This window comes from Amblyraja radiata, chromosome 7 (genome assembly GCF_010909765.2).
Source record: "Amblyraja radiata isolate CabotCenter1 chromosome 7, sAmbRad1.1.pri, whole genome shotgun sequence".
Lineage (NCBI taxonomy): Eukaryota > Metazoa > Chordata > Chondrichthyes > Rajiformes > Rajidae > Amblyraja > Amblyraja radiata.
Window position 1 is genome coordinate 21901726 of NC_045962.1, and position 22157 is coordinate 21923882.

Consider the following 22157-nt stretch of genomic DNA (forward strand, 5'->3'; position numbering starts at 1 on the left):
CTGGTCTGAGATATTTCCACCCTGGGGAAAGGTTTCTGCTGTCTACCCTTTCTTGCCTCTCAGAATTTTGTATACTTCTAGCAGCTTCTCCCCTCAGCCTCCAACACTCCAGAGAAAACAATCCAAGTTTGTCCAGCTTCTCTTTATAGATAATACCCTTGGTCTGCATGCTCTCTAAAGCTCCCTCATCCTTCTTTAATGGGCGGCCAGAACTGCAGACAATTTTCCAAATGTGGCCTAACCTACTCTTAGAAAGCAGGCAGCATGACTGGAATTGTGGAAAGTTTGGCGGAAATTACATTGTAATGATTTGTACAACTTATAAATGCTCAATAATTAAAAATTAACCCTCTTTCAATGCACAATGCCAGATTCAAAATCGCCTTTCACCTTGTTGATGCCTCAACATACGGATCTGGAAAACCACCTTATAAATATTCAACAAATTCACCCTCCACTCTGTTACTGCTATTTTGCTTCACCCAATCAATATGCAAATTAAACTCTCCCCATGAGTACCATATTACATTTGTTACCTATATCTCCACTTTCCTAATGTGTTGCATGTTTCACTTCACCATTATCTTTAGGGGTTGAAATAGATCTTGAGCTTTCTTGATCCTTGCTGTGAATTAGTTCCACACAGACTGATCCATTTTCTTGACTTTCCAAGCAAAGATTCTTTCTGCCTTTATCCCATTTTTCTATCAACAACATTGCCAGAACCATTGCATCAATTTACACTTGAGTGAATTTTAAATAGTGTTTAGAATGGAAGATGGCTTTTAAATTAAAATGTCTTAATCTAGTCAAAATAGAATCAAGCTTACCCACAATCTTGAAGCCAAAATTCAATCTTCTGATTCGATTTGCCACCCTCTGCCAAAGGAGGATACAAATTTAGTCAAATATCACATCAACTAATAGTCATTGATCTACATATGCATCTTTCACATTTACGTAACAAGGACACACACACACACACACACACACACACACACACACACACACACACACACACACACACACACACACACACACACACACACACACACACACACACACACACACACACACACACACACACAATAATAATAATAATAATAGTCTATTGTAGTTCAGAGCCTGTATGTTGTAGTGTTTAATAGCCTGATGGCTGTAAGCTTTTAACCTTAAGTAAAATCAGTAGTCATAAAAATGCAGTAAAGTTGAAATCAGACTCAATATATTGTGCTGTAAAGATATTGGAATAGTTTGGAAAAAGACTGGTATATTCTCAAGCAATTAAGAACATGGTGTTTTTAAGAAATACACTGAATATTTAAAGTTCAAGTTCATCTCTAGATTATCAGTTCAGAGATGTCTTTGTATTCTGGGAGATTCAACAGGTAAATGGAGCAATATGCAAGAGCTCAAGAAAATTCAGTTGCATCTGCTGACTGTGAAGATATCGACCAGAATCTAGAATGACTGCCTTGCAGCTATTAACAACAGGAATAGCTATTATTCCCTCGCTCTATAGAAGCTACCTCACCCGCTAAGTTTCTCCAGCATTTTTGTCTACCTACAATTTTTCCAGCATCTGCAGTTCTTCCTCAAACAAATGCCTCGCAGCTAAATCATTTCCTTTTTCAGCCTTCCATGATAGCAAAACAATATTTGTTCAGCTTATATGTTTAGTTATGAAAAGCAGACTCTCATCTGACCCAGAGCAATTTCCTTTACAGAAAGAAGGGTGGCACAGCGGTAGAGTTGCTGCCTTACTACACTTGCAGAGTACTTACAGCACTTGCGGAGACCCGGGTTCCATCCCAACTATGGGTGCTGTCTGTACGGAGTTTGTGCGTTCTCCCTGTGACCGCGTGGGTTTTCTCAGAGATCTTCGGTTTCCTCCCATACTCCAAAGACGTACAGGTTTGGAGTATATTTGGCTTGGTATAAGTATAAATTGTCCTTAGTGTGTGTAGTATAGTGTTAATGTGCGGTGATCGCTGGTCGGCGCAGACTCGGGGGGCTGAGGGCCTGTTTTCACGCTGTATCTCTAAACTGAACTAAAGATCATAAAGCTTCGGGATAAAACAATATTGGAACTGAAAATTTGTTGTCCACACCTCCACATCCTGTTACTTCGGAGCATTCATTCGGATCAAGAAATATTTATTAAAAGTTCTAGAAAATATTATTATTTAACAGGATGCACCAACACAAAACATTGCACTTGGCAAAAAGGCAAGCAATGCAAATTGATTGCTTAAACCTTAGGATGATATTTGGATTATTTTGGCCCTGAGGGGTGGACAGGATGAGAGGGTGCTGTTCGGGTGACTGCAAATAGAGAGAAAATGGGCTGAAGGGTCCCGGCCTGAAACTTTGTCGATTCATTTTCTCCACAGATGCTACCTGGTCTGTTGAGTTCTTCCAGCACTTAGTGTACTGCTCAAGATTCCAGTGTCTGCATTTCCTTATATCCCTACTAAATCATTACACTACAAACATTTGACAGTGTTGCTTAATTCGTGACACTCTTTCGTATAATTCTACAATGTTTTCACAGGGTTGTCAATGACATAATACTATGCACATATGGGTGCTTGTCAACTCAGCAATTACGTAGCAAACATACTGTGTTCGAGCTTCATTAGGTGGTCTATAGTTAGTTTAATTACCTATGGTATTTTAGCAGTGGAAACAATAAGGCTGTGGAAGTATCACACAACATAAAGAATATAATTTGTGTGAAAAGTGTCTTTTTCTATGTTGGATCTAACACTTGAAAAATCAAATCACAAGAACTTTACTTTTAGTTTAAAAATACAGCACGGAAATGAGCCCTTCGGCCCACCGAGTCTGTACCGACCAGAAATCCCCGCACATTAACACTATCCCACACACTAGGAACAATGTGCATTTATACCAAGCCAATTAACCTATAAACCTGTACGTCTTTGGAGAGTGGGAGGAAACCGAAGATCTCGGAGAAAACCCATGCAGGTCATGGTGAGAACATACAAACTCCGAACAGACAAGCATATGTAGTCAGGATCGAACCCGGGTCTCTGGCGCTGTCCACCGTGCTATTGTGCAAGTGCATGATAACTGGGACTCCAGCAGTGGTGTTTCACATTTTTGCTGTTTGATACAATCTGGCTTTGCATTTTAACAATACTGCTACTGTGCACAGTCCCAAAAGAGCAGGAAAGCCACACCAGAAAGACCAAATCAATCACTCCTCTAATCTCAGCACAAAATGGATTATCTTTGCCTCTGATAATATAATTTAATATAATAATAATTTGTTTATAGGGACGGTGCATATTAATGAACATTTGCATGTAAATATGCGAGATTGTAGCCAATCAGTAGCTAATTTCCGTCTCTAGTCCCAGGCAAAGGTAGGTGAAGTGTCTTGCCCAAGGACACAACGACAGTACACACTCCAAGCAGGATTCCAACCGGCCACCTTCAGGTTGCCAGCCGAACACTTAGCCCATTGTGCCATCTGTCGTCCCTTTCACTTCCTTTTGGCCACTGGTGCAGGCTGCACCAAATTCCCAGTAATTTCAGAGTTTGATACCACACTATACCAATCCTCTGACCCCACAGTCTCTCTACTACAAACATTTCCTATTTCCGTCTGTGCTATCTCCTGCTTCTGTGCCTACATCAGGCCTTTTGTTTCAAAATCTCATCCATACTTTTGCACCTTCAATCTTAATTATTCCCATGATTTCCAGATGATCCTTTAAAATCTCTTACGTTCCACCCATCCATCAACCTGCAGCCTATGTCCTAATTCCAGACAAGACCTCGTTATTTCACTTAGAGCATGGTTTGCTACTGAGCACTTAAAACCCCAAATATTTTTTTTAATTGTTGGTGTTTAAGTTCTCGTTCACATTTCTCCAATTGGGTTCGATCCCGACCTCGGGTGTTGTCTGTGTGGAGTGTGCATGTTCTTCCCGTGACCTGTGGGTTTCCTCCGTGTGCTCTGGTCTCCTCCCACATCCCAAAGAAATGCAGGTTCATAGGTTGATAGGCCTCTGTAAAATTGCTGTTAATGTGCAGGGAGTGGATGAGAAAGTCGGATAACATAGAAATAGTGTGAATGCATGATCGGTGATTGGCATGGATGGTGGGCCAAGGCCTATATCCATGCTGTATCTCTAAACTAAAACACCCTCCAGCATTACAGCCTTTTCCCATCCCCAGTTCCTTTATCTGTAGGTACCGATATACCTCCTTGTATATCCCTTACTATGGTCCGCTATTTCTTCACTCACATAGGAGCTGTCATCTGTCAAATGAAATACTTCCACTTTATGACCATCTTTTAAATTTGCCTAAGTTTTTCCTCGAAGATAGACACAAAATGCTAGAGTAACTCAGTGGGACAGGCAGCGTCTCTGGAGAAAAGGAATGGATGACGTTTCGGGTCGAGACCCTTCTTCAGACTAAGTTCACCCTCCGCTGGGAACTGAATATTTATTGCTGCTTCGTAGAAAACTGACAGAATAACCTTGGGTTAGAGGGGAAATAAACAAATTAAATGCAGCTGTTGTCAGAAGAGAAGAAAATGACATCTTAAGAGAGAAAATGTGGTGTGCAGTGTTGAATCCCAGCATCAGTTCAAACTGCCCTTCCACTGCCTCTGCCCAGCCATTCTTTCCCCCTCACTCAGTTAGTGTCAGCACACTGCTTCACCCATCCCAAAGCAGTAGCAGCGCTTTGAGAATTGTAATAAGGGTCTGAAACAATAATTCCATTCGCTTCCCACAGATGCAGCCCGACCTGTCAAGTATGTCCAGTATTTTATCTGATTTTATATTAATTCCCAGTAATTATCTGAAAATAATTCACCCAACAAATTCCCTTCCTTCTCCTTTTCATCGCTGCACCCCAGAAAAGCATCTGGCATTTGATTTTCCCCTTTTGATTACCTTATTAACATGTCACTGCTTCTCGGAACTTGTGCCCGAGTTACAAAGTTCCTGAACTCATTTAGCTCAGATGTATTTTCCTAGGGCTCGCTGTTCGCCAAATGCTCTTTACTATATTTTCTTCTACATTAGTTAGATAGTTTAGTTTATTGTCACGTGTACCAAGGTACAGTGACAAGCTTTTGTTGCGTGCTATCCAGTCAGCAGAAAGACAATACGTGATTAGAATCGAGCCATTTACAGTGCATAGATACATGATAAGGGAAAGACGTGTAGTACAAGGTAAAGCCAGCAGAGGGTCAACAAAGAGGTAGATAGTCGTTCTACCTCGACTATATAATCATCTATATTAATTAAAACAGCACCCCTCGTGCACCCCCAAACTTGTTGTTACCCCAAATCTTGAAATTGTATGTCTAATTCCCAAGTCCGAATGGTTTGCGTAGAGGATGACCGACAGCACCCATCACCAATCCTTCGACACCCAATTTCCCACCATTTTCCCCAATCTAAGAAACAATCTTTAAACCCAATGTCTACCATCCATTTGTCTATTTCTCCCAATTTCACAACGTAACTGCAAGTCTAACATGTGTTACCTTAGCAATCGAATATATTACATTTGTTGTATCATCCATGTGTAACCAGTGACTTCTTCAAAAGATTTTTACAAAGAATGATTTCCTTTTGCAAATCTTGCTGAATTTGTGATTCAGAAAAAGCCACCCAACCCATCAGATCATGCCAGTTTTCTGGCTTATCTCCACGTAATTCACAAGTCTGCCCACTCCCCTTTTAACCCTTCGACCATTGATTTACACTAGGGGCAATTGGATCTACTGGACAATTAACCATGTCTGGGATGTGGGAGGAATCTGGAGGAACTGAGGGAAACCCATGCAGTCACAGGAAGAACATATAAACTCCACCCTGAAGTTTTAGTTTTACAGTGTGAAAACAGGCCCTTTGGCCAACAAAGTTCACACTGACCAGCGATCCCCAGAACCTACTCAGGACATTCAGGGAATATTCGGGGACAGTTTCTTCCCAGCTGTTATCAGGCAACTGAATCATCCAAAGAGCAGTGCTGAACTACTATCTATATCCTTGATGACCCTCGGACTATCCTTGATTGGACTTTGCTGGCTTTACCTTGCACTAAATGTTATTACCTTATCATGGATCTATACACTATAAATGGATAAGGCCCCTGTCCCACTTAGGAAACCTGAACGGAAACCTCTGGAGACTTTGCACCCCACCCAAGGTTTCCTTGCGGTTCCCGGAGGTTTTTGTCAGTCTCCCTACCTGCTTCCACTACCTGCAACCTCCAGGCAACCACCTGCAACCTCCGGGAACCGAACGGAAACCTTGGGTGGGGCGCAAGGTCTCCAGAGGTTTCCGTTCAGGTTTCTTAAGTGGGACAGGGGCATAAGGCATCATGTATTGTCTTTCTGCTGACTGGTTTACTCACAACGAAAGCTTTTCACTGTACCTTGGTATACATGACAATAAACTAAATTGAAATTGAAACTACTTATATCCTACAAATTAGGGACAATTTACAGAAGCCAATTAAGGTGTGAGGAAACCGGAGAAAACCCACGGGGAACGTACAAGGGGAATGTACAAACTCTGTACAGACAGCAACCATAGTCAGGGTGGAACCTGGGTCTCTGGCGCTGTGAGACAGCAACTCTCCCACTACGCAGTCACGAGGCAGCAGTTCTTATTGTTGCTCCACCATGCCATCACATTTTCAGTTGTTCTATTCCATCTTTGGATAATTATCCTACCACTGCTCATACATTGGCCTTGAGCTATTTAATTAAAACCCTCTCACCTGCTTTATCGGAGACACAAAAACTGCAGACCCAGGAATCTTGAGCAAAACACAAAGTGCTGGAAGAACTCAGCGGGTTAGGCAGCATCTGTGGGGAAAGTGGACGGTCTGAAGAAGGGGTCCCAACCCAAAGCATCATCTGTCCACTCACTCCACAGATGCTGCCTGACCCACTGAGTTCTTCCTTTTTTGCAACTGCTTATTCTCCTGCTTTAAGTAAGGGAATCTGCATGTGAACTGCATGAGAGTCCTTTGACCAATTTTCCTCCAGGGATAAATAACGTTCTACTGTAAATTTATTGCCACACCACTTCTAGGCTAGTGCCAGTGATTTCAATTGCTGTTTAATGTAAAAAGCCATTCTCATATAACGTTGGATGCTTTCCATTTGGGGCAGGAAGAAGACTCTGAGCCTCACTGGGTTTTGACAAGAAGCCAACAATTTGTTAACAGGCCACTCAAGAAACTGATAATTGCTCTGCGATATTTTATCATTCAATCTTGGGATACCTGCATATCTGGCAGAGTCTGCAATTACCGTCCATTCGTAGCTTCCCAGAGCTTGTCGTTTGCACATCTTGTGTCAGAGAAGCTTACCTGTGGTTGATGCTCTGGACAGATTTGGATTTGCTGAACTGTTGTCTTCTGTAGACTGTCTGCTATCATCAGCTTCAGAGTCTTGCCAAGAGCCTCTGCTTCCTGCCCAAGCCATCCTCTTATCTTTTGCATTTTTACAGTCTTGTGCATGTCCAGAGAGAACTGTTTCTTCCATGTTTATTATTTATTTCCTACCTGTTAATCCAAAGTGAAAAACAGCAATTAGCACAATTAGAAAAACAAGAACCATCACAAGTTTGCCGTTTAAAATGTCCAATTCTTCACGGTACAAACAATACAAAATACTGCTCATGCTGGAGAGAGCAAATTAAAACAGAAAGGCTTTGGGGTGGCACAGTGGTGCAGCGATAGTTGCTTCCATATTGCGCCAGAGATCCAGGTTCCATCTTGTCCATGGGTGCTCTCTGTGCGGAGACTGCACGTTCTTCCCGTGACCATGTGGGTTTTCACCGGGTGCTCCGGTTTCCTCCCACACTCCAATGATGTACAGGTTTGTAGATTAATTGGAATCGGTAAAAATTGTAACTTGTTCCCAATGTGTGGGATAGTGCCAGCGCACGGGGATGGCTGTGCGCCGCGAACACAGTGGGCCGAAGGACCCGTTTCCAAAGACTATCTCTAAAGTCTAAATTCGAACGACTCAACCAATCAAGCAGCATCCATGGAAAGTGAAAGAGTTAATATTTTAGGTCAATAACCTTTCATTTTGTTTTTCAAATTTAAGAAAACCAGATGACAGATCGCTGAATTAAAACGTTAACAGTTGCACAATGATAATGGTCTCTCCTCTCAAACATTGCCAGCATTGTCAGCTGTTATATCAGTTCCCTGATGGTAACTAAGGTCTAGTAGTTTAGCCAACGTCCCATCTTTGTGCCGCTACCCATTAATGAACCAAGTCAGCTGTAACATCATAGCTAAACATTAGCTTTCCCCAAATGATTCCACATTCAGTCCAGTTCCAGTCTTAAATACATTTCAATTCTTGAATAAGTGATCTGAGCTGGCACTAGAGTGCTGACTGAAGGAATGCTGCGATATTTTACATACAATCGTATGGTTAAAAACATGGCCACTAGTCTATTCCTAATATTCAGGGGAAATTCTGATGTACCAACGTAACAGATCAACTGCTTCATACACTCACTACTGGTTGGGAGCTGTTGCTCTGAATAGAGTGGCTATCGTGCCCGTCTCTTTCATAACAGCTGGCATCCCGCTGCTTCCAAGTAATTTATCATATATGAAGTGCTTTCAACAGTCTCTTAGAAAGATGACATGCATTAGGTAAACATTGCTTGGTCTCTTTTTTTAAAAAGCTAATTCTGGATTTTGTGCATTATTTTTGTAGTACAGGTGCACTACCTTTTATCCGAAGGTCCAAATAACGAAAACCTCTGAATAGCGGCCATTTTTTCGGTCCTTGAAGAAAGGTCCTTGAAAACGTTCACCGAGGGTGGCCCGCAGAGGTGACAGTGGAACCTCCGGTCGGTCCTCGAAGAAAGGGGAACTAAATCCCCATTCATAAAAGAGAAGGTGAGGGTATATTGCACGGGAGGGTTAATAATTGACAATATGCTGCTGCCTGCCCGCTGAGTTAACAAGTTCCCACGGCAGACTCACGATACACAGTGTATCGTGAGTCTTGCGTGGGAACTTTTTAACTCAGCGGGGCAGGCAGCAGCAGATTGTCGCTCCCTTAAGTTTCACCTCACCTACACCCCTCTGCTTCCCGGCCATGTGTGTGACCCCTTCCCTCCCCTCTCCAGCTCCCCGCCCATTGCACCGGCGTGGGGGCTTTGCACTGTCTTCACGTCGGCGATACCAGCAGGTCAGTGCCAGTCACCGGAGACGTCAGGACCAACGGGACACCGACCCCCAGGCCCACCGCAAGCACGGAGATCCCAGAGACCCACAGCCAGCAGCAGCCCAGCCCCGTTCCAACTCCAGAGGAAAACTGCAAACTGGCCGGAGACGTCAGGACCACCAGAAGCCGTTCCCCGAGCTGTGCCCCCTCATCGGGACACCGACTCCCAGGCCCACTGCAAGCATGGAGATCCCAGAGACCCACAGCCAACAGCAGCCCAGCCCAGCCCCGCTCCAACTACAGAGGAACCTGGGTTGCGGATGACGGGGCGCAGCTCGGGGCATCGTAGGGGCCCATCGGGGAGCGGGTTCCTGTTGGTCCTGACGTCTCCGGCCACCTGCCATCCTCCGGGAACTGTACTGCCCTTGCAGGAGAGTGGGGTTGTTTGCAGTTGCAGAGGGAGGGGGCAAGGGCGGTACAGTTCCCAGTCTCAGCTCCAGTCCAGGGGGGTGGCCGGAGACGTCAGGACCAACGGGACACCGACCCCCAGGCCCACTGCAAGCACAGAGATCCCAGAGACCCACAGCCAGCAGCAACTCCAGCCCAGCCCCGCTCCAACTCCAGAGGAACACGTAGGGGCAGAAGCTGATGGTGTGCAAGGTACGTCTTGTTCTTGGGGTGGCGGATGAGGGGGCGCAGCTCGGGCTGTGGGCTAACTGCCACTTGTCGCCATAGCGGCCCATCGGGGAGCAGATTCCTCTGGAGTTGGAGGGGGAGGGGGGTATTGTGCTATTTGATCGCCCCCTGCTATCCCAGGGACAGGGAGACACAGCGGCTTTTTAGACTGGTGGGCAATCACTTCCAAAGTTCTGCCCACACAGTCAGTACACCTCTCCTACACTGCATTTCATACAAACATTTATTCTGCAAGAAAAAACTACATTGAAGACTCAAACTCGCGACCGAGTTTACTGCCGGGATCAAGGCGCAAACTCGCGACCTTGCGGATATGAGCCGAGCACTCTACCACTGAGCCAGCCTTTAAAATCTACGCTAAAAAAATTCCATTCCGAAGACCGACAAATTCTGAATTACGAAAAGTGTCTGGTCCTAAGGCTTTTGGATAAAAGGTTGTGCACCTGTATATAAATTGCTAACTAGTGAATTATATGCCGGCAAACTGTCGTAACGGTGTTCGAACTGTAACATTTATCCTCACCTACAATTTAAAGCACCGGTCACATTATCCAATCATTTAAAAACTGAAGATTGACACAAAGTTCTGGAGTAACTCAGCAGGTTAGGCAGCAGAAAAAGGATGGGTGATGTTTTGGTTCGGGACCCTTCTACAGAGCAGCCTCTGCAGTTCTATGTTTCTACATTTAAAAACTGGCCCTAGGAAAGGTTTGTTTTATGCTATTTATTTTGTCATATGTACAAGTTTAATGACTTGGTTATTCATATTATCATTTAATCTACCAGATTTAATGAATCATTGAAGGAACCAAATTAAAACTTTCAATATAATTTTGTATGTACAAGTTTGATAATCGCCTTATCATTTATTTGAACAAAAAGCAGTAGTAACTTGGCATGCAGTGAAGACGCAACACTTCAAAACAGTCAGCCTACTGCAAATAGAGTAAGCCCATTAATTAATAACCAAGATATTAATTTTACCTTTTATAAAATTATATGTCAGTAATAGAGAAGACCAATATCATTTGCGTAAAAATAACTCAAATGATCATTGTCAACTGTTGTGTAAATCCAGCCCACACAACCACACAACCGCTACGTCAACCGCCTCAACTTCTCCACTCCCCTGTCTCACTCCAATCTCTCCCCCCCTGAACGCACTGCCATTGAATCACTCCGCAAAAACCCAGATTGGGTTATCAAACCAGCTGACAAGGGAGGTGCCGTGGTAGTCTGGCGCGTCGATCTCTACAAAGCTGAGGCCACGCGCCAACTCTCGGACACCTCCTCCTACTTACCCTTGGACCATGACCCCACTGACGAGCACCAGGCCACCATATCTAGCACCATCACCGACTTCATCAATTCCCACGCCCTGCCCGACCAAGCTTCCAACCTCATCGTTCTCCAGCCCCGCACGGCCCGTTTTTACCTTCTCCCCAAAATCCACAAACCCGGCTCTCCCGGCAGACCCATTGTCTCTGCTTGTTCGTGCCCCACCGAACTCATCTCCAAATACCTTGACTCCATACTATCCCCCTTGGTCAAATCCCTCCCCACCTATGTTCTAGACACCTCAGACCCTCAGCCGCCTCCGCGCATTCCACTCTCTAGGACCTCACCCCCTCATCTTCACCATGGATGTCCAGTCACTCTACACCTCCATCCCCCACCAGGATGGCCTCAAAGCCCTCCGGTTCTTCCTCGACCAGAGGAGCAACCTATACCCAGCCACTGACACTCTCCTCCGCCTAGCGGAGTTGGTCCTCACCCTCAACAACTTTACGTTTGACTCCTCCCATTTCCTCCAAACACAAGGCGTAGCTATGGGCACACGCATGGGCTCCAGCTATGCCTGCCTCTTTGTCGGGTACGTTGAACAATCCTTGTTCAATATGTACCAGGGCCCTATCCCCGACCTCTACCTCCGTTACATTGACGACTGCTTTGGGGCCACCTCCTGCACCCACACACAACTGACTGACTTCATCCACTTCACCACCAACTTCCATCCGGCACTCCAATACACTTGGACCATTTCCGACACTTCCCTGCCATTCCTTGACCTCACCATGTCCATCGCAGGGGACAGACTTCTGACCGACATACACTACAAACCAACTGACTCACATGGCTATCTGGACTACACGTCTTCCCACCCTGCCCCCTGCAAAGACTCCATCCCCTACTCCCAATTCCTCCGCCTACGCCGCATCTGCTCCCAGGATGAAACGTTCCACACCAGGGCATCGGAAATGTCCTCGTTCTTCAGGGAACGTGGATTCCCCTCCACCACCATAGATGAGGCTCGCACCAGGGTCTCATCCATACCCCGCAACACTGCTCTCTCTCCCCATCCCAGCACTCGCAACAAGGGCAGAGTCCCCCTAGTCCTCACCTTTCACCCCACCAGCCGGCAAATACAACAAATAATCCTCCGCCATTTCCGCCACCTCCAACGTGACCCCACCACTCGCCACATCTTCCCATCTCCCCCTATGTCTGCCTTCCGCAAAGACCGCTCCCTCCGCAACTCCCTTGTCAATTCTTCCCTTCCCGTACCACCCCCTCCCCGGGCACTTTCCGTTGCAACCGCAAGAAATGCAACACCTGTCCCTCCACCTCCCCCCTCGACTCCATTCAGGGACCCAAGCAGTCGTTCCAGGTGCGACAAAGGTTCACCTGTATCTCCTCCAACCTCATCTACTGCATCCGCTGCTCTAGATGTCAGCTGATTTACATCGGGGAGACGAAGCGGAGGTTGGGCGATCGTTTCGCCGAACACCTCCGCTCAGTCCGCAATAACCTACCTGAACTCCCGGTGGCTCAGCACTTCAACTCCCCCTCCCATTCTCAATCCGACCTCTCTGTCCTGGGTCTCCTCCATTGCCAGAGTGAGCAACACCGGAAATTGGAGGAACAGCACCTCATATTCCGACTGGGTTGCCTGCGTCCGGATGGCATGAACGTTGAATTCTCCCAGTTTTGCTAGCCCTTGCTGTCTCCTCCCCTTCCTTAACCCTCGAGCTGTCTCCTCCCATCCCCCCGCCCTCGGGCTCCTCCTCCTCCCTTTTTCCTTCCTTCTCCCCCCCACCCCCCATCAGTCTGAAGAAGGGTTTTGGCCCGAAACGTCGCCTATTTCCTTCGCTCCATAGATGCTGCTGCACCCGCTGAGTTTCTCCAGCATTTGTGTACCTTCGATCTTCCAGCATCTGCAGTTCCTTCTTGAACACAGTTCCAGATATAGTTGAATGCAGACGTATCCCAGCTCCAAGCACCATTCCTGCCTGAGTTATGCTGCTACAGCTTCTGTAAACAACTGCAAACAGCTGCTTTGGAGTTCAGGAATTCACACCCACAATGTGCAGATCCATCTAGCCACTTATAATCACTACAGTGCTATCACAAGGTTTCAGTGGGAACCTTAGAATAAATGTGGGCGAGTCAAGAGCGAGTTGAAATAAGAAGCGAAGCTGGAAAGAAGCGTCTAAATGTCAAAGAGGAGAATAAAGTGTGATAAATTGAACTGCAAGGGGGGAAGAGGAAAAAAAGTATCACATTGAAGTGAAAAAATTGTTAGCAATCACCAGGCAGCAGAGTCTGTAAGGTGGAGGTGGGAGCAAGAGAAAGTCAGGTTGAACTGAAGGCAGAGAATGAACAAAATGTGCCAGATTAAAAAGTGCCTCGTTGATATCAACATTGGGGGAAGACGAGGACAGGTTGCAAATAGCTAAAAGATCTTAAGACAAAAACTAGCAGATAAAAATGGCTCAGCACTAGAGGAAGAGGAGTGCTGATGATGGAGATTAAACAGAAGTGCCTGTTCAAGTAGTGGATTGCTTGCTGGTAGCCCAAATGCTCCCTTCTCTCCTCTTTCTTCCAAGATAAAAAATCTATTAGTATCAAATCACTGACGTGTTTAACTGCATCACGAGATCAAATGTAAACAGAAAAGTTCCAGGAGCATACATACCTGCACAGCCCTCTCCTCCCTCCCTCCCATCCAGTGCTAGAAGTGACCAGCATACACGTTAGCCATCTACAAACAATACATGGATCACTTGAAAAATTCCTCTATCTCCACACATCACAACTCCAACCATCAGTGTTTTGCTGCCACTGGATTTTAAAATACAAGCGACAATCACTAATTTTCAAAAGGCAAACACTAACCAACCTTTCAGACACAAGTGCATTTATTTATTTATTTCCCAATACAACCGAAGGAATCGTTGTTATATATGCAAATTTCAAGTCCAAGTCCAATTCCAAAACCCACTGCACTTCCAATGTCATTATTTGTCCTTTAAGAGTCATCAGGTATTGTTTACTTTCTAGGCAGGTACATTTGTTTTCAGAGAAACTAGCACAGAAAATAGAAATTCCTCCATTACCTGCACTAGTCGGCCATTTATGCCTTCAACCATCCTTGGGAGGGGGAATGCAGTAGAAATCCGCAGGTGATATCAAAGCACACCAGTACCCATTATGAGAGAATGGCCAGTCTTCTCCAATATGTAGACTGCACAGATTAGAGGCTCCAGAATTCACCAAAACATTTCACATCTGAATGGAACTGCGCAAGAAATCTAGGTACAACCTACGCAAAGCTATCTGCGACGTCGAGAGACAATTCCAAATTAAGCCAGTCCCAGACTAATCATATAGACACCCATCAACTGTGGCAAGGCTTGCATGCTATAACAAAGTGAAGTCGGGCAGTATCACTGGCAACACATCCTTCCCCGACGAGATCAATGCATTCTATGCTCGCTTTGAACAGATGGTCAACTGAATGACATTACACCTTAACAGCCAGAGGTGTATCTGTACAGTTAAAGTAGAGGCCAAGGACAGGCAGACTTTACTCAGAACTGCTGTAGATTTGGGAGCAACAGCAGCAGGAGTTTAGCAAGAGATACGACTGATTGGCTCTAGCCCAAGTGGGAGGAGAGAAGTGAATCAGAGGGGTGAAAACAGTTAAAGTAGACGCCAAGGACAGGCAGACTTTACTCAGAACTGCTGTAGATTTGGGAGCAACAGCAGCAGGAGCTTAGCAAGAGATACGACTGATTGGCTCTAGCCCAAGTGGGAGGAGAGAAGTGAAAACAGTTAAAGTAGAGGCCAAGGACAGGCAGACTTTACTCAGAACTGCTGTAGTTTTGGGAGCAACAGCAGCAGGAGTTAGCAAGAGATACGACTGATTGGCTCTAGCCCAAGTGGGAGGAGAGAAGTGAGCCAGTGCCGGGAAAACAGTTGAAAACTGAGGAATTTGGTTCGTAAATTGGTAAATCAGGCAATTTATCAGTCAATTTAAGCAAGACGGCTCTTAGCGAGCGGCAGTGAGTGAGCGGCCTTGTGAGGGAAGTGTGAGTCTTTGGCTCGAGAGTCTTCGGAGAGGAGACCACGCAATACGCTTGAGAGGTAGAGACGAAAGAAGGAGATGTCAGGCAAGCTGATTCAGTGCGATGCTTGCAGTATGTGGGAGGTCAAGGACACCGCTGGTGCCTCTGGCTGCTACAAATGCGAGAAGTGCATCCAGGTAGAGCTCCTGAAGGGCCGTGTTGGGGAACTTGAGAAGCAAGTGGATGACCTCCGGTTCGTCCGAGAAACGGAGTCGTTCCTCGACAAGTCCTACAGTACGATTGTTACACCTAAGGTACTGGAAGAGAGAAGGTGGGAGACAGTGAGAACGGGAGGGAAGCATGGAATGCCAACGTCCCCGGGTGTTGTACTGCTTGTGAACAGGTTCACCCACTTAGAAGCTGTCGGGACAGAAGAGGTGTTTACACTGGGCGGCGGACTGGCTTTATGCGAATAGGGCTGTTGAGCCAAAACCAAAAAGGCCTAAGGCAGGCAACGCCATTGTAGTGGGAGACTCCATTGTGAGAGGTACGGACAGGGGTTTCTGCGGCAACAGACGGGATGCGAGGATGGTGTGCTGCCTTCCTGGTACCAGGATCCAGGATGTCACGGACAGCGTGCAGAAAATCCTCAAGGGCGAAGGTGAACATCCGGAAGTGGTAGTGCATGTCGGCACAAACGATGTCGGAAAGAAGGGGATGAATATTCTGCAGCGTGACTTTAGAGAGCTCGGAAAAATGCTGAAAAGCAGGACCTCCAGGGTTGTTATCTCCGGTTTGCTTCCAGTTCCTCGTGCTGGCGAGAGCAGGAACAGGGAGATACGGGACCTGAATGTGTGGCTGAGGAACTGGTGCACGGGGCAGGGATTTAGATTCTTAGATCACTGGGATCTGTTTTGGGGTAAGGGGGAACTGTACAAAAGGGACGGATTGCATCTTAACAGGTGTGGGACCAGCATTCTGGCAGGCAGGTTTGCCACTGCTACACGGGTGGTTTTAAACTGAATAAGGGGGGTGGGGTGTCGAATGGGATAGTGGAGGATGGAGTTAAAGGGAAAGGGTTTCTTAAATGTGTGAGCGTAGAGACAGAGGGGTGTAAAATGAGGGTAGAAGCAATAGGTAGCAAGGTGAAAAGTAAAAGTGGCAGGCAGACAAAACCAGGGCAAAAATCAAAAAGGGCCACTTTTCAACATAATTGTATAAGGGGTAAGAGTGTTGTAAAAACAAGCCTGAAGGCTTTGTGTCTCAATGCAAGGAGCATTCGTAATAAGGTGGATGAGTTGAATGTGCAGATAGCTATTAATGACTATGATATAGTTGGGATCACGGAGACATGGCTCCAGGGTGACCAAGGCTGGGAGCTGAACATCCAGGGATATTCAATATTCAGGAGGGATAGAGAGAAAGGAAAAGGAGGTGGGGTAGCGTTGCTGATTAGAGAGGAGATTAACGCAATGGAAAGGAAGGACATTAGTTTGGAGGATGTGGAATCGGTATGGGTAGAGCTGCAAAACACTAAGGGGCAGAAAACGCTGGTGGGTGTTGTGTACAGGCCACCTAACAGTAGTAGTGAAGTTGGAGATGGTATCAAACAGGAAATTAGAAATGCGTGCGACAAAGGCAAAACCGTTATAATGGGTGACTTCAATCTACATATAGATTGGGTGAATCAAATTGGCAGGGGTGCTGAGGAAGAGGATTTCTTGGAATGTTTGCGGGATAGTTATCTAAATCAACATGTAGAGGAACCAACGAGAGAGCAGGCTATTTTAGACTGGGTATTGAGTAATGAGGAAGGGTTAGTTAGCAGTCTTGTTGTACGTGCCCCCTTGGGCAAGAGTGACCATAATATGGTTGAGTTCTTCATTAGGATGGAGAGTGACATTGTTAATTCAGAAACAATGGTTCTGAACTTAAAGAAAGGCAACTTTGAGGGTATGAGACGTGAATTGGCCAAGATTGACTGGCAATTAATTCTAAAAGGGTTGACGGTGGATATGCAATGGAAGACATTTAAAGACTGCATGGATGAACTACAAAAATTGTTCATCCCAGTTTGGCAAAAGAATAAATCAGGGAAGGTAGTACATCCGTGGATAACAAGGGAAATTAGGGATAGTATCAAAGCGAAGGATGATGCGTACAAATTAGCCAGAAAAAGCAGCATACCGGAGGACTGGGAGAAATTCAGAGACCAGCAGAGGAGGACAAAGGGCTTGATTAGGAAAGGAAAAATAGATTATGAAAGAAAACTGGCAGGGAACATAAAAACTGACTGCAAATGTTTTTATAGATATGTGAAAAGGAAGAGATTAGTTAAAACAAATGTAGGTCCCTTGCAGTCAGAAACAGGTGAGTTGATCATGGGGAACAAGGATATGGCGGACCAATTGAATAACTACTTTGGTTCCGTCTTCACTAAGGAAGACATAAATAATCTGCCGGAAATAGCAGGGGACCGCGGGTCAAAGGAGTTGGAGGAATTGAGTGAAATCCAGGTTAGCCGGGAAGTGGTGTTGGGTAAATTGAATGGATTAAAGGCTGATAAATCCCCAGGGCCAGATAGGCTGCATCCCAGAGTACTTAAGGAAGTAGCTCCAGAAATAGTGGATGCATTAGTAATAATCTTTCAAAACTCTTTAGATTCTGGAGTAGTTCCTGAGGATTGGCGGGTAGCAAACGTAACCCCACTTTTTAAGAAGGGAGGGAGAGAGAAAATGGGGAATTACAGACCAGTTAGTCCAACATCGGTAGTAGGGTAACTGCTAGAGTCAGTTATTAAAGATGGGATAGCAGCACATTTGGAAAGTGGTGAAATCATTGGACAAAGTCAGCATGGATTTACAAAAGGTAAATCATGTCTGACGAATCTTATAGAATTTTCGAGGATGTAACTAGTAGCGTGGATAGGGGAGAACCAGTGGATGTGGTGTATCTGGACTTCCAGAAGGCTTTCGACAAGGTCCCACATAAGAGATTAGTATACAAACTTAAAGCACACGGCATTGGGGGTTCAGTATTGATGTGGATAGAGAACTGTCTGGCAAACAGGAAGCAAAGGGTAGGAGTAAACGGGTCCTTTTCACAATGGCAGGCAGTGACTAGTGGGGTACCGCAAGGCTCAGTGCTGGGACCCCAGCTATTTACAATATATATTAATGATCTGGATGAGGGAATTGAAGGCAATATCTCCAAGTTTGCGAATGACACTAAGCTGGGGGGCAGTGTTAGCTGTGAGGAGGATGCTAGGAGACTGCAAGGTGACTTGGATAGGCTGGGTGAGTGGGCAAATGTTTGGCAGATGCAGTATAATGTGGATAAATGTGAGGTTATCCATTTTGGTGGCAAAAACAGGAAAGCAGACTATTATCTAAATGGTGGCCGACTAGGAAAAGGGGAGATGCAGCGAGACCTGGATGTCATGGTACACCAGTCATTGAAAGTAGGCATGCAGGTGCTGCAGGCAGTGAAGAAAGCGAATGGTATGTTAGCTTTCATAGCAAAAGGATTTGAGTATAGGAGCAGGGAGGTTCTACTGCAGTTGTACATGGTCTTCGTGAGACCACACCTGGAGTATTGCGTACAGTTTTGGTCTCCAAATCTGAGGAAGGACATTATTGCCATAGAGAGAGTGCAGAGAAGGTTCACCAGACTGATTCCTGGGATGTCAGGACTGTCTCATGAAGAAAGACTGGATAGACTTGGTTTATACTCTCTAGAATTTAGGAGATTGAGAGGGGATCTTATAGAAACTTATAAAATTCTTAAGGGGTTGGACAGGCTAGATGCAGGAAGATTGCTCCCGATGTTGGGGAAGTCCAGGACAAGGGGTCACAGCTTAAGGATAAGGGGGAAATCCTTTAAAACTGAGATGAGAAGAACTTTTTTCACACAGAGAGTGGTGAATCTCTGGAACTCTCTGCCACAGAGGGTAGTCGAGGCCAGTTCATTGGCTATATTTAAGAGGGAGTTAGATGTGGCCCTTGTGGCTAAGGGGATCAGAGGGTATGGAGAGAAGGCAGGTACGGGATACTGAGTTGGATGATCAGCCATGATCATATTGAATGGCGGTGCAGGCTCGAAGGGCCGAATGGCCTACTCCTGCACCTAATTTCTATGTTTCTATGTTAGAGCCATCAAATCAGCTTTTCCCAAGAGTGAATCCATGGAAAGCGACTGGTCCGCATGGAATCCCCACCTGTGTTCTCTGCAAACCAGTTGACAAGGAGTATTTGTGGACACCTTTAACCTCACCCCACTCCATCTTTAGCTTCCCATCTGCCTTAAGACGACTGCTATCATCCAAAGAACAACAAGCTAATATGCCTTAATGACTACCAACTGGTGGCTCTGACATCTGCCACCATGAAATAAGCACTCAACTCCTATTATTGGCTGCAGCTCCACCTTCAACACAAAGTCTAACCAAACTGCATTCTCACTCCCTCTACACTCACAACTGTGTGGCTAAATTCTGCTCTAACACCATCGACAAGTTCACAGATGATAACACTGTAGTGGACTGGATCTCAAACAATGACGAGATGGAGTATAAGAAGGATATAGAGAGCTTTGTAGCACGCTGTCAAGATGATAACAGCCTCTCACTTGATGTTAGGAAAATGAAGAAGCTGGTAATCAACTCCAGGGAGTGGGTTGGAGTCCACACCCCAGTCCATATCAATGATGGTGAAGTGGAGATCATCAACAGCATTACGTTCCAAGCTATAAATATCACCAATTTATTTTGGTTCAACAACATTGACACACACTGCAGTCAAGGTGGCACACCAACAACTCTACTTTCTCAGAAGGCTAAGGAAATACAATACATCTCCAATGGCTTGCCAATTTCTACAGATGCACCACAGAAAGCATTCTATTGGGAAGCTCTACAGCTTGGAGAGCAACTGCTCTGCTCAACGCCACAAAAAAAAAAACAGGAAGTTGTGAACATACCCTAGGCCACCACAAACCATCTATACTTCACACTGCCTCGTGAGAGTGGTGAACATAGTCAAGGGCCACGCACACCCCGGTCATTCGCTCTTCTCCTCTCTCCCATCTGGCAGAAGATACAAAAGCTTGAAAGCACACAGCACCATATCCTAGAGCAGCTTCTCCCCCCTTGTTAGCATAATCGTGAATGGACCCCTTATATGCTAGAGACAAAATCTAGATTTGCCAATCTACGTCTTTGCAGCCTTTGTGCTTCCCTGTAGCTGGAAAACTACATTCTGCACTCTGATTATTCCATCCTTTACACTCCCTGATGTACTCATGTGTGGTAAGATTTGCCTGGATAGCATGCAACGTTTATCACAACATCTTGATACGTGGGACAATAATAAACCAATGTCAATAATATTTCCCTGGAAAGATTTTACCTTGAAGGTTAACAACCCCTTTCACTGCAAATTGAAACCGAGCAATTGGTTATCACCAATACAATTAAAAGCGCAAAATATTAAAGAAACACTAGACCTGTAACAACATGTTTTTCATTAAGATTAGAAACCGGTTCCTTTCATAACAACGGTGATTTTCAGAATTCAGAGCCACTTATTTATATTCTTGGCTAGTTTATTCTGGTTAAATTCAGGAAGTGAGCAAATATACCTTGGACGCTGCAAAAGATATCCAACCAGAACATACAGCAGGCAAGGAGTTAAAAAAAAAATAAGCAGATTTCAAATCAAAGAATTAAAGACTTGAGTCTTTTGAGTCGGCACTTGAGAACCAGCGGCCGCTTGTTCTCTTTAAACTCGATTCCAAAAGTAACATCGTAAATACATGGTACAAAGTAGGGACAGGTCTTCAGTTCAATGCAGCTGCCTGTAATTCCCGCACAGAAGCTCGGATTATGATGGCAACTATCTCTCTGGAGAAATGCCAATCCAAATATCTTGTAAGGAACAGCCGAATATGTAGCTCACCACAAAACTCTTTTTAACCGTTTCGACGGGCTATAGAATCGAGCCTGCCCTGCCAACTACAAACCCAATGGGGTTTAATTATGGTGTACTTTGCGTTTATGTTTTTTCCTTTGGCTAAAATATTAAAAGTCGTCTTACCATTTTTTATTTGTTAGCCTCCGTAAAGATATTCAGTGCAGCAATTAAAACATCCCCGGGTTTAGAAGCTCGTTGTATCTCGCTCCAATGTGAAATCTACGCGCAGCCGATCAAGAAAGATGTCAAAGTACGTTTTCCTCCGTTCCAGTCAAAGTAAAGTGTGGACATTGAAATCTGGTTCCGATTCGTGTTGCATCCCAACTAGCTCGTAATTCAGACGTCACGGGCAAGGAGGAAGTGGCTGACCTTGCTATTGTTAACAGTTAAGAAACTTCCTGCTTTTCTGATTCGCTTCCCTTAAACATTTCAAATCCCTTTTGAAAACACAGGGAGCTGATCATTTCCAGAGAAAACAAAACTGACACCTCCCTCAAAATTAAGGTGCACATCTTCCTTAACTACAGAATGTAATCTGCATTTTTACTATCAGCTCATGACATTCTCTTTTGAAAAAAACTCAGATGGTAGATATTTGGAATGAAATCAGATTATAATGGAAATTCTCAAATAATAGTGAATGTTTCCGGCATGTTCTACTTGTAAAAACATGACCTTAAACCTGTATACTGTGCAGCGTGGTCAGGGAGAAAACGTGGAACTTTCCTGTACATGAAAGACATAATTAAAAGTAAAGATTCTGGTTTAACATTGAACTATTCAAAGTTGCAAGGTTAGCCTTTAAGTGCTCATACCACTGAGGTACTGCAACAGAATTCTTGAGCTACAGGCAAGCAGAAGATAAAGACGATGTTTAAGAGAGAAGAACAAATAAAAACACAGATAGAGATATCTGAGAAATATAAAGAGGTGACAAAA

The 22157-nt window shown here is 45.0% G+C and overlaps 1 protein-coding gene across 4 annotated transcripts in view; it reads right to left on the reverse strand.

The window, feature by feature from the left end:
* The window catches only part of itprid2 (ITPR interacting domain containing 2), an 81696-nt gene extending 60083 nt beyond the window's left edge, over positions 1–21613 (reverse strand). The window contains exons 1-3 of one of the 4 annotated variants that reach the window (XM_033023828.1): positions 21342–21613; positions 7378–7572; positions 831–879 (exon numbers count right to left, since the gene is read on the reverse strand). In XM_033023828.1, the coding sequence (XP_032879719.1) occupies positions 831–879; positions 7378–7552 (224 nt within the window). In that variant the 5' untranslated portion in view covers positions 7553–7572; positions 21342–21613. Of the gene's footprint in view, positions 1–830; positions 880–7377; positions 7573–13099; positions 13209–21341 lie in introns of those variants that run through there. The other 3 variants (XM_033023827.1, XM_033023825.1, XM_033023826.1) reach the window with 3 other exon arrangements.
* Positions 21614–22157: the final 544 nt, after the last annotated feature.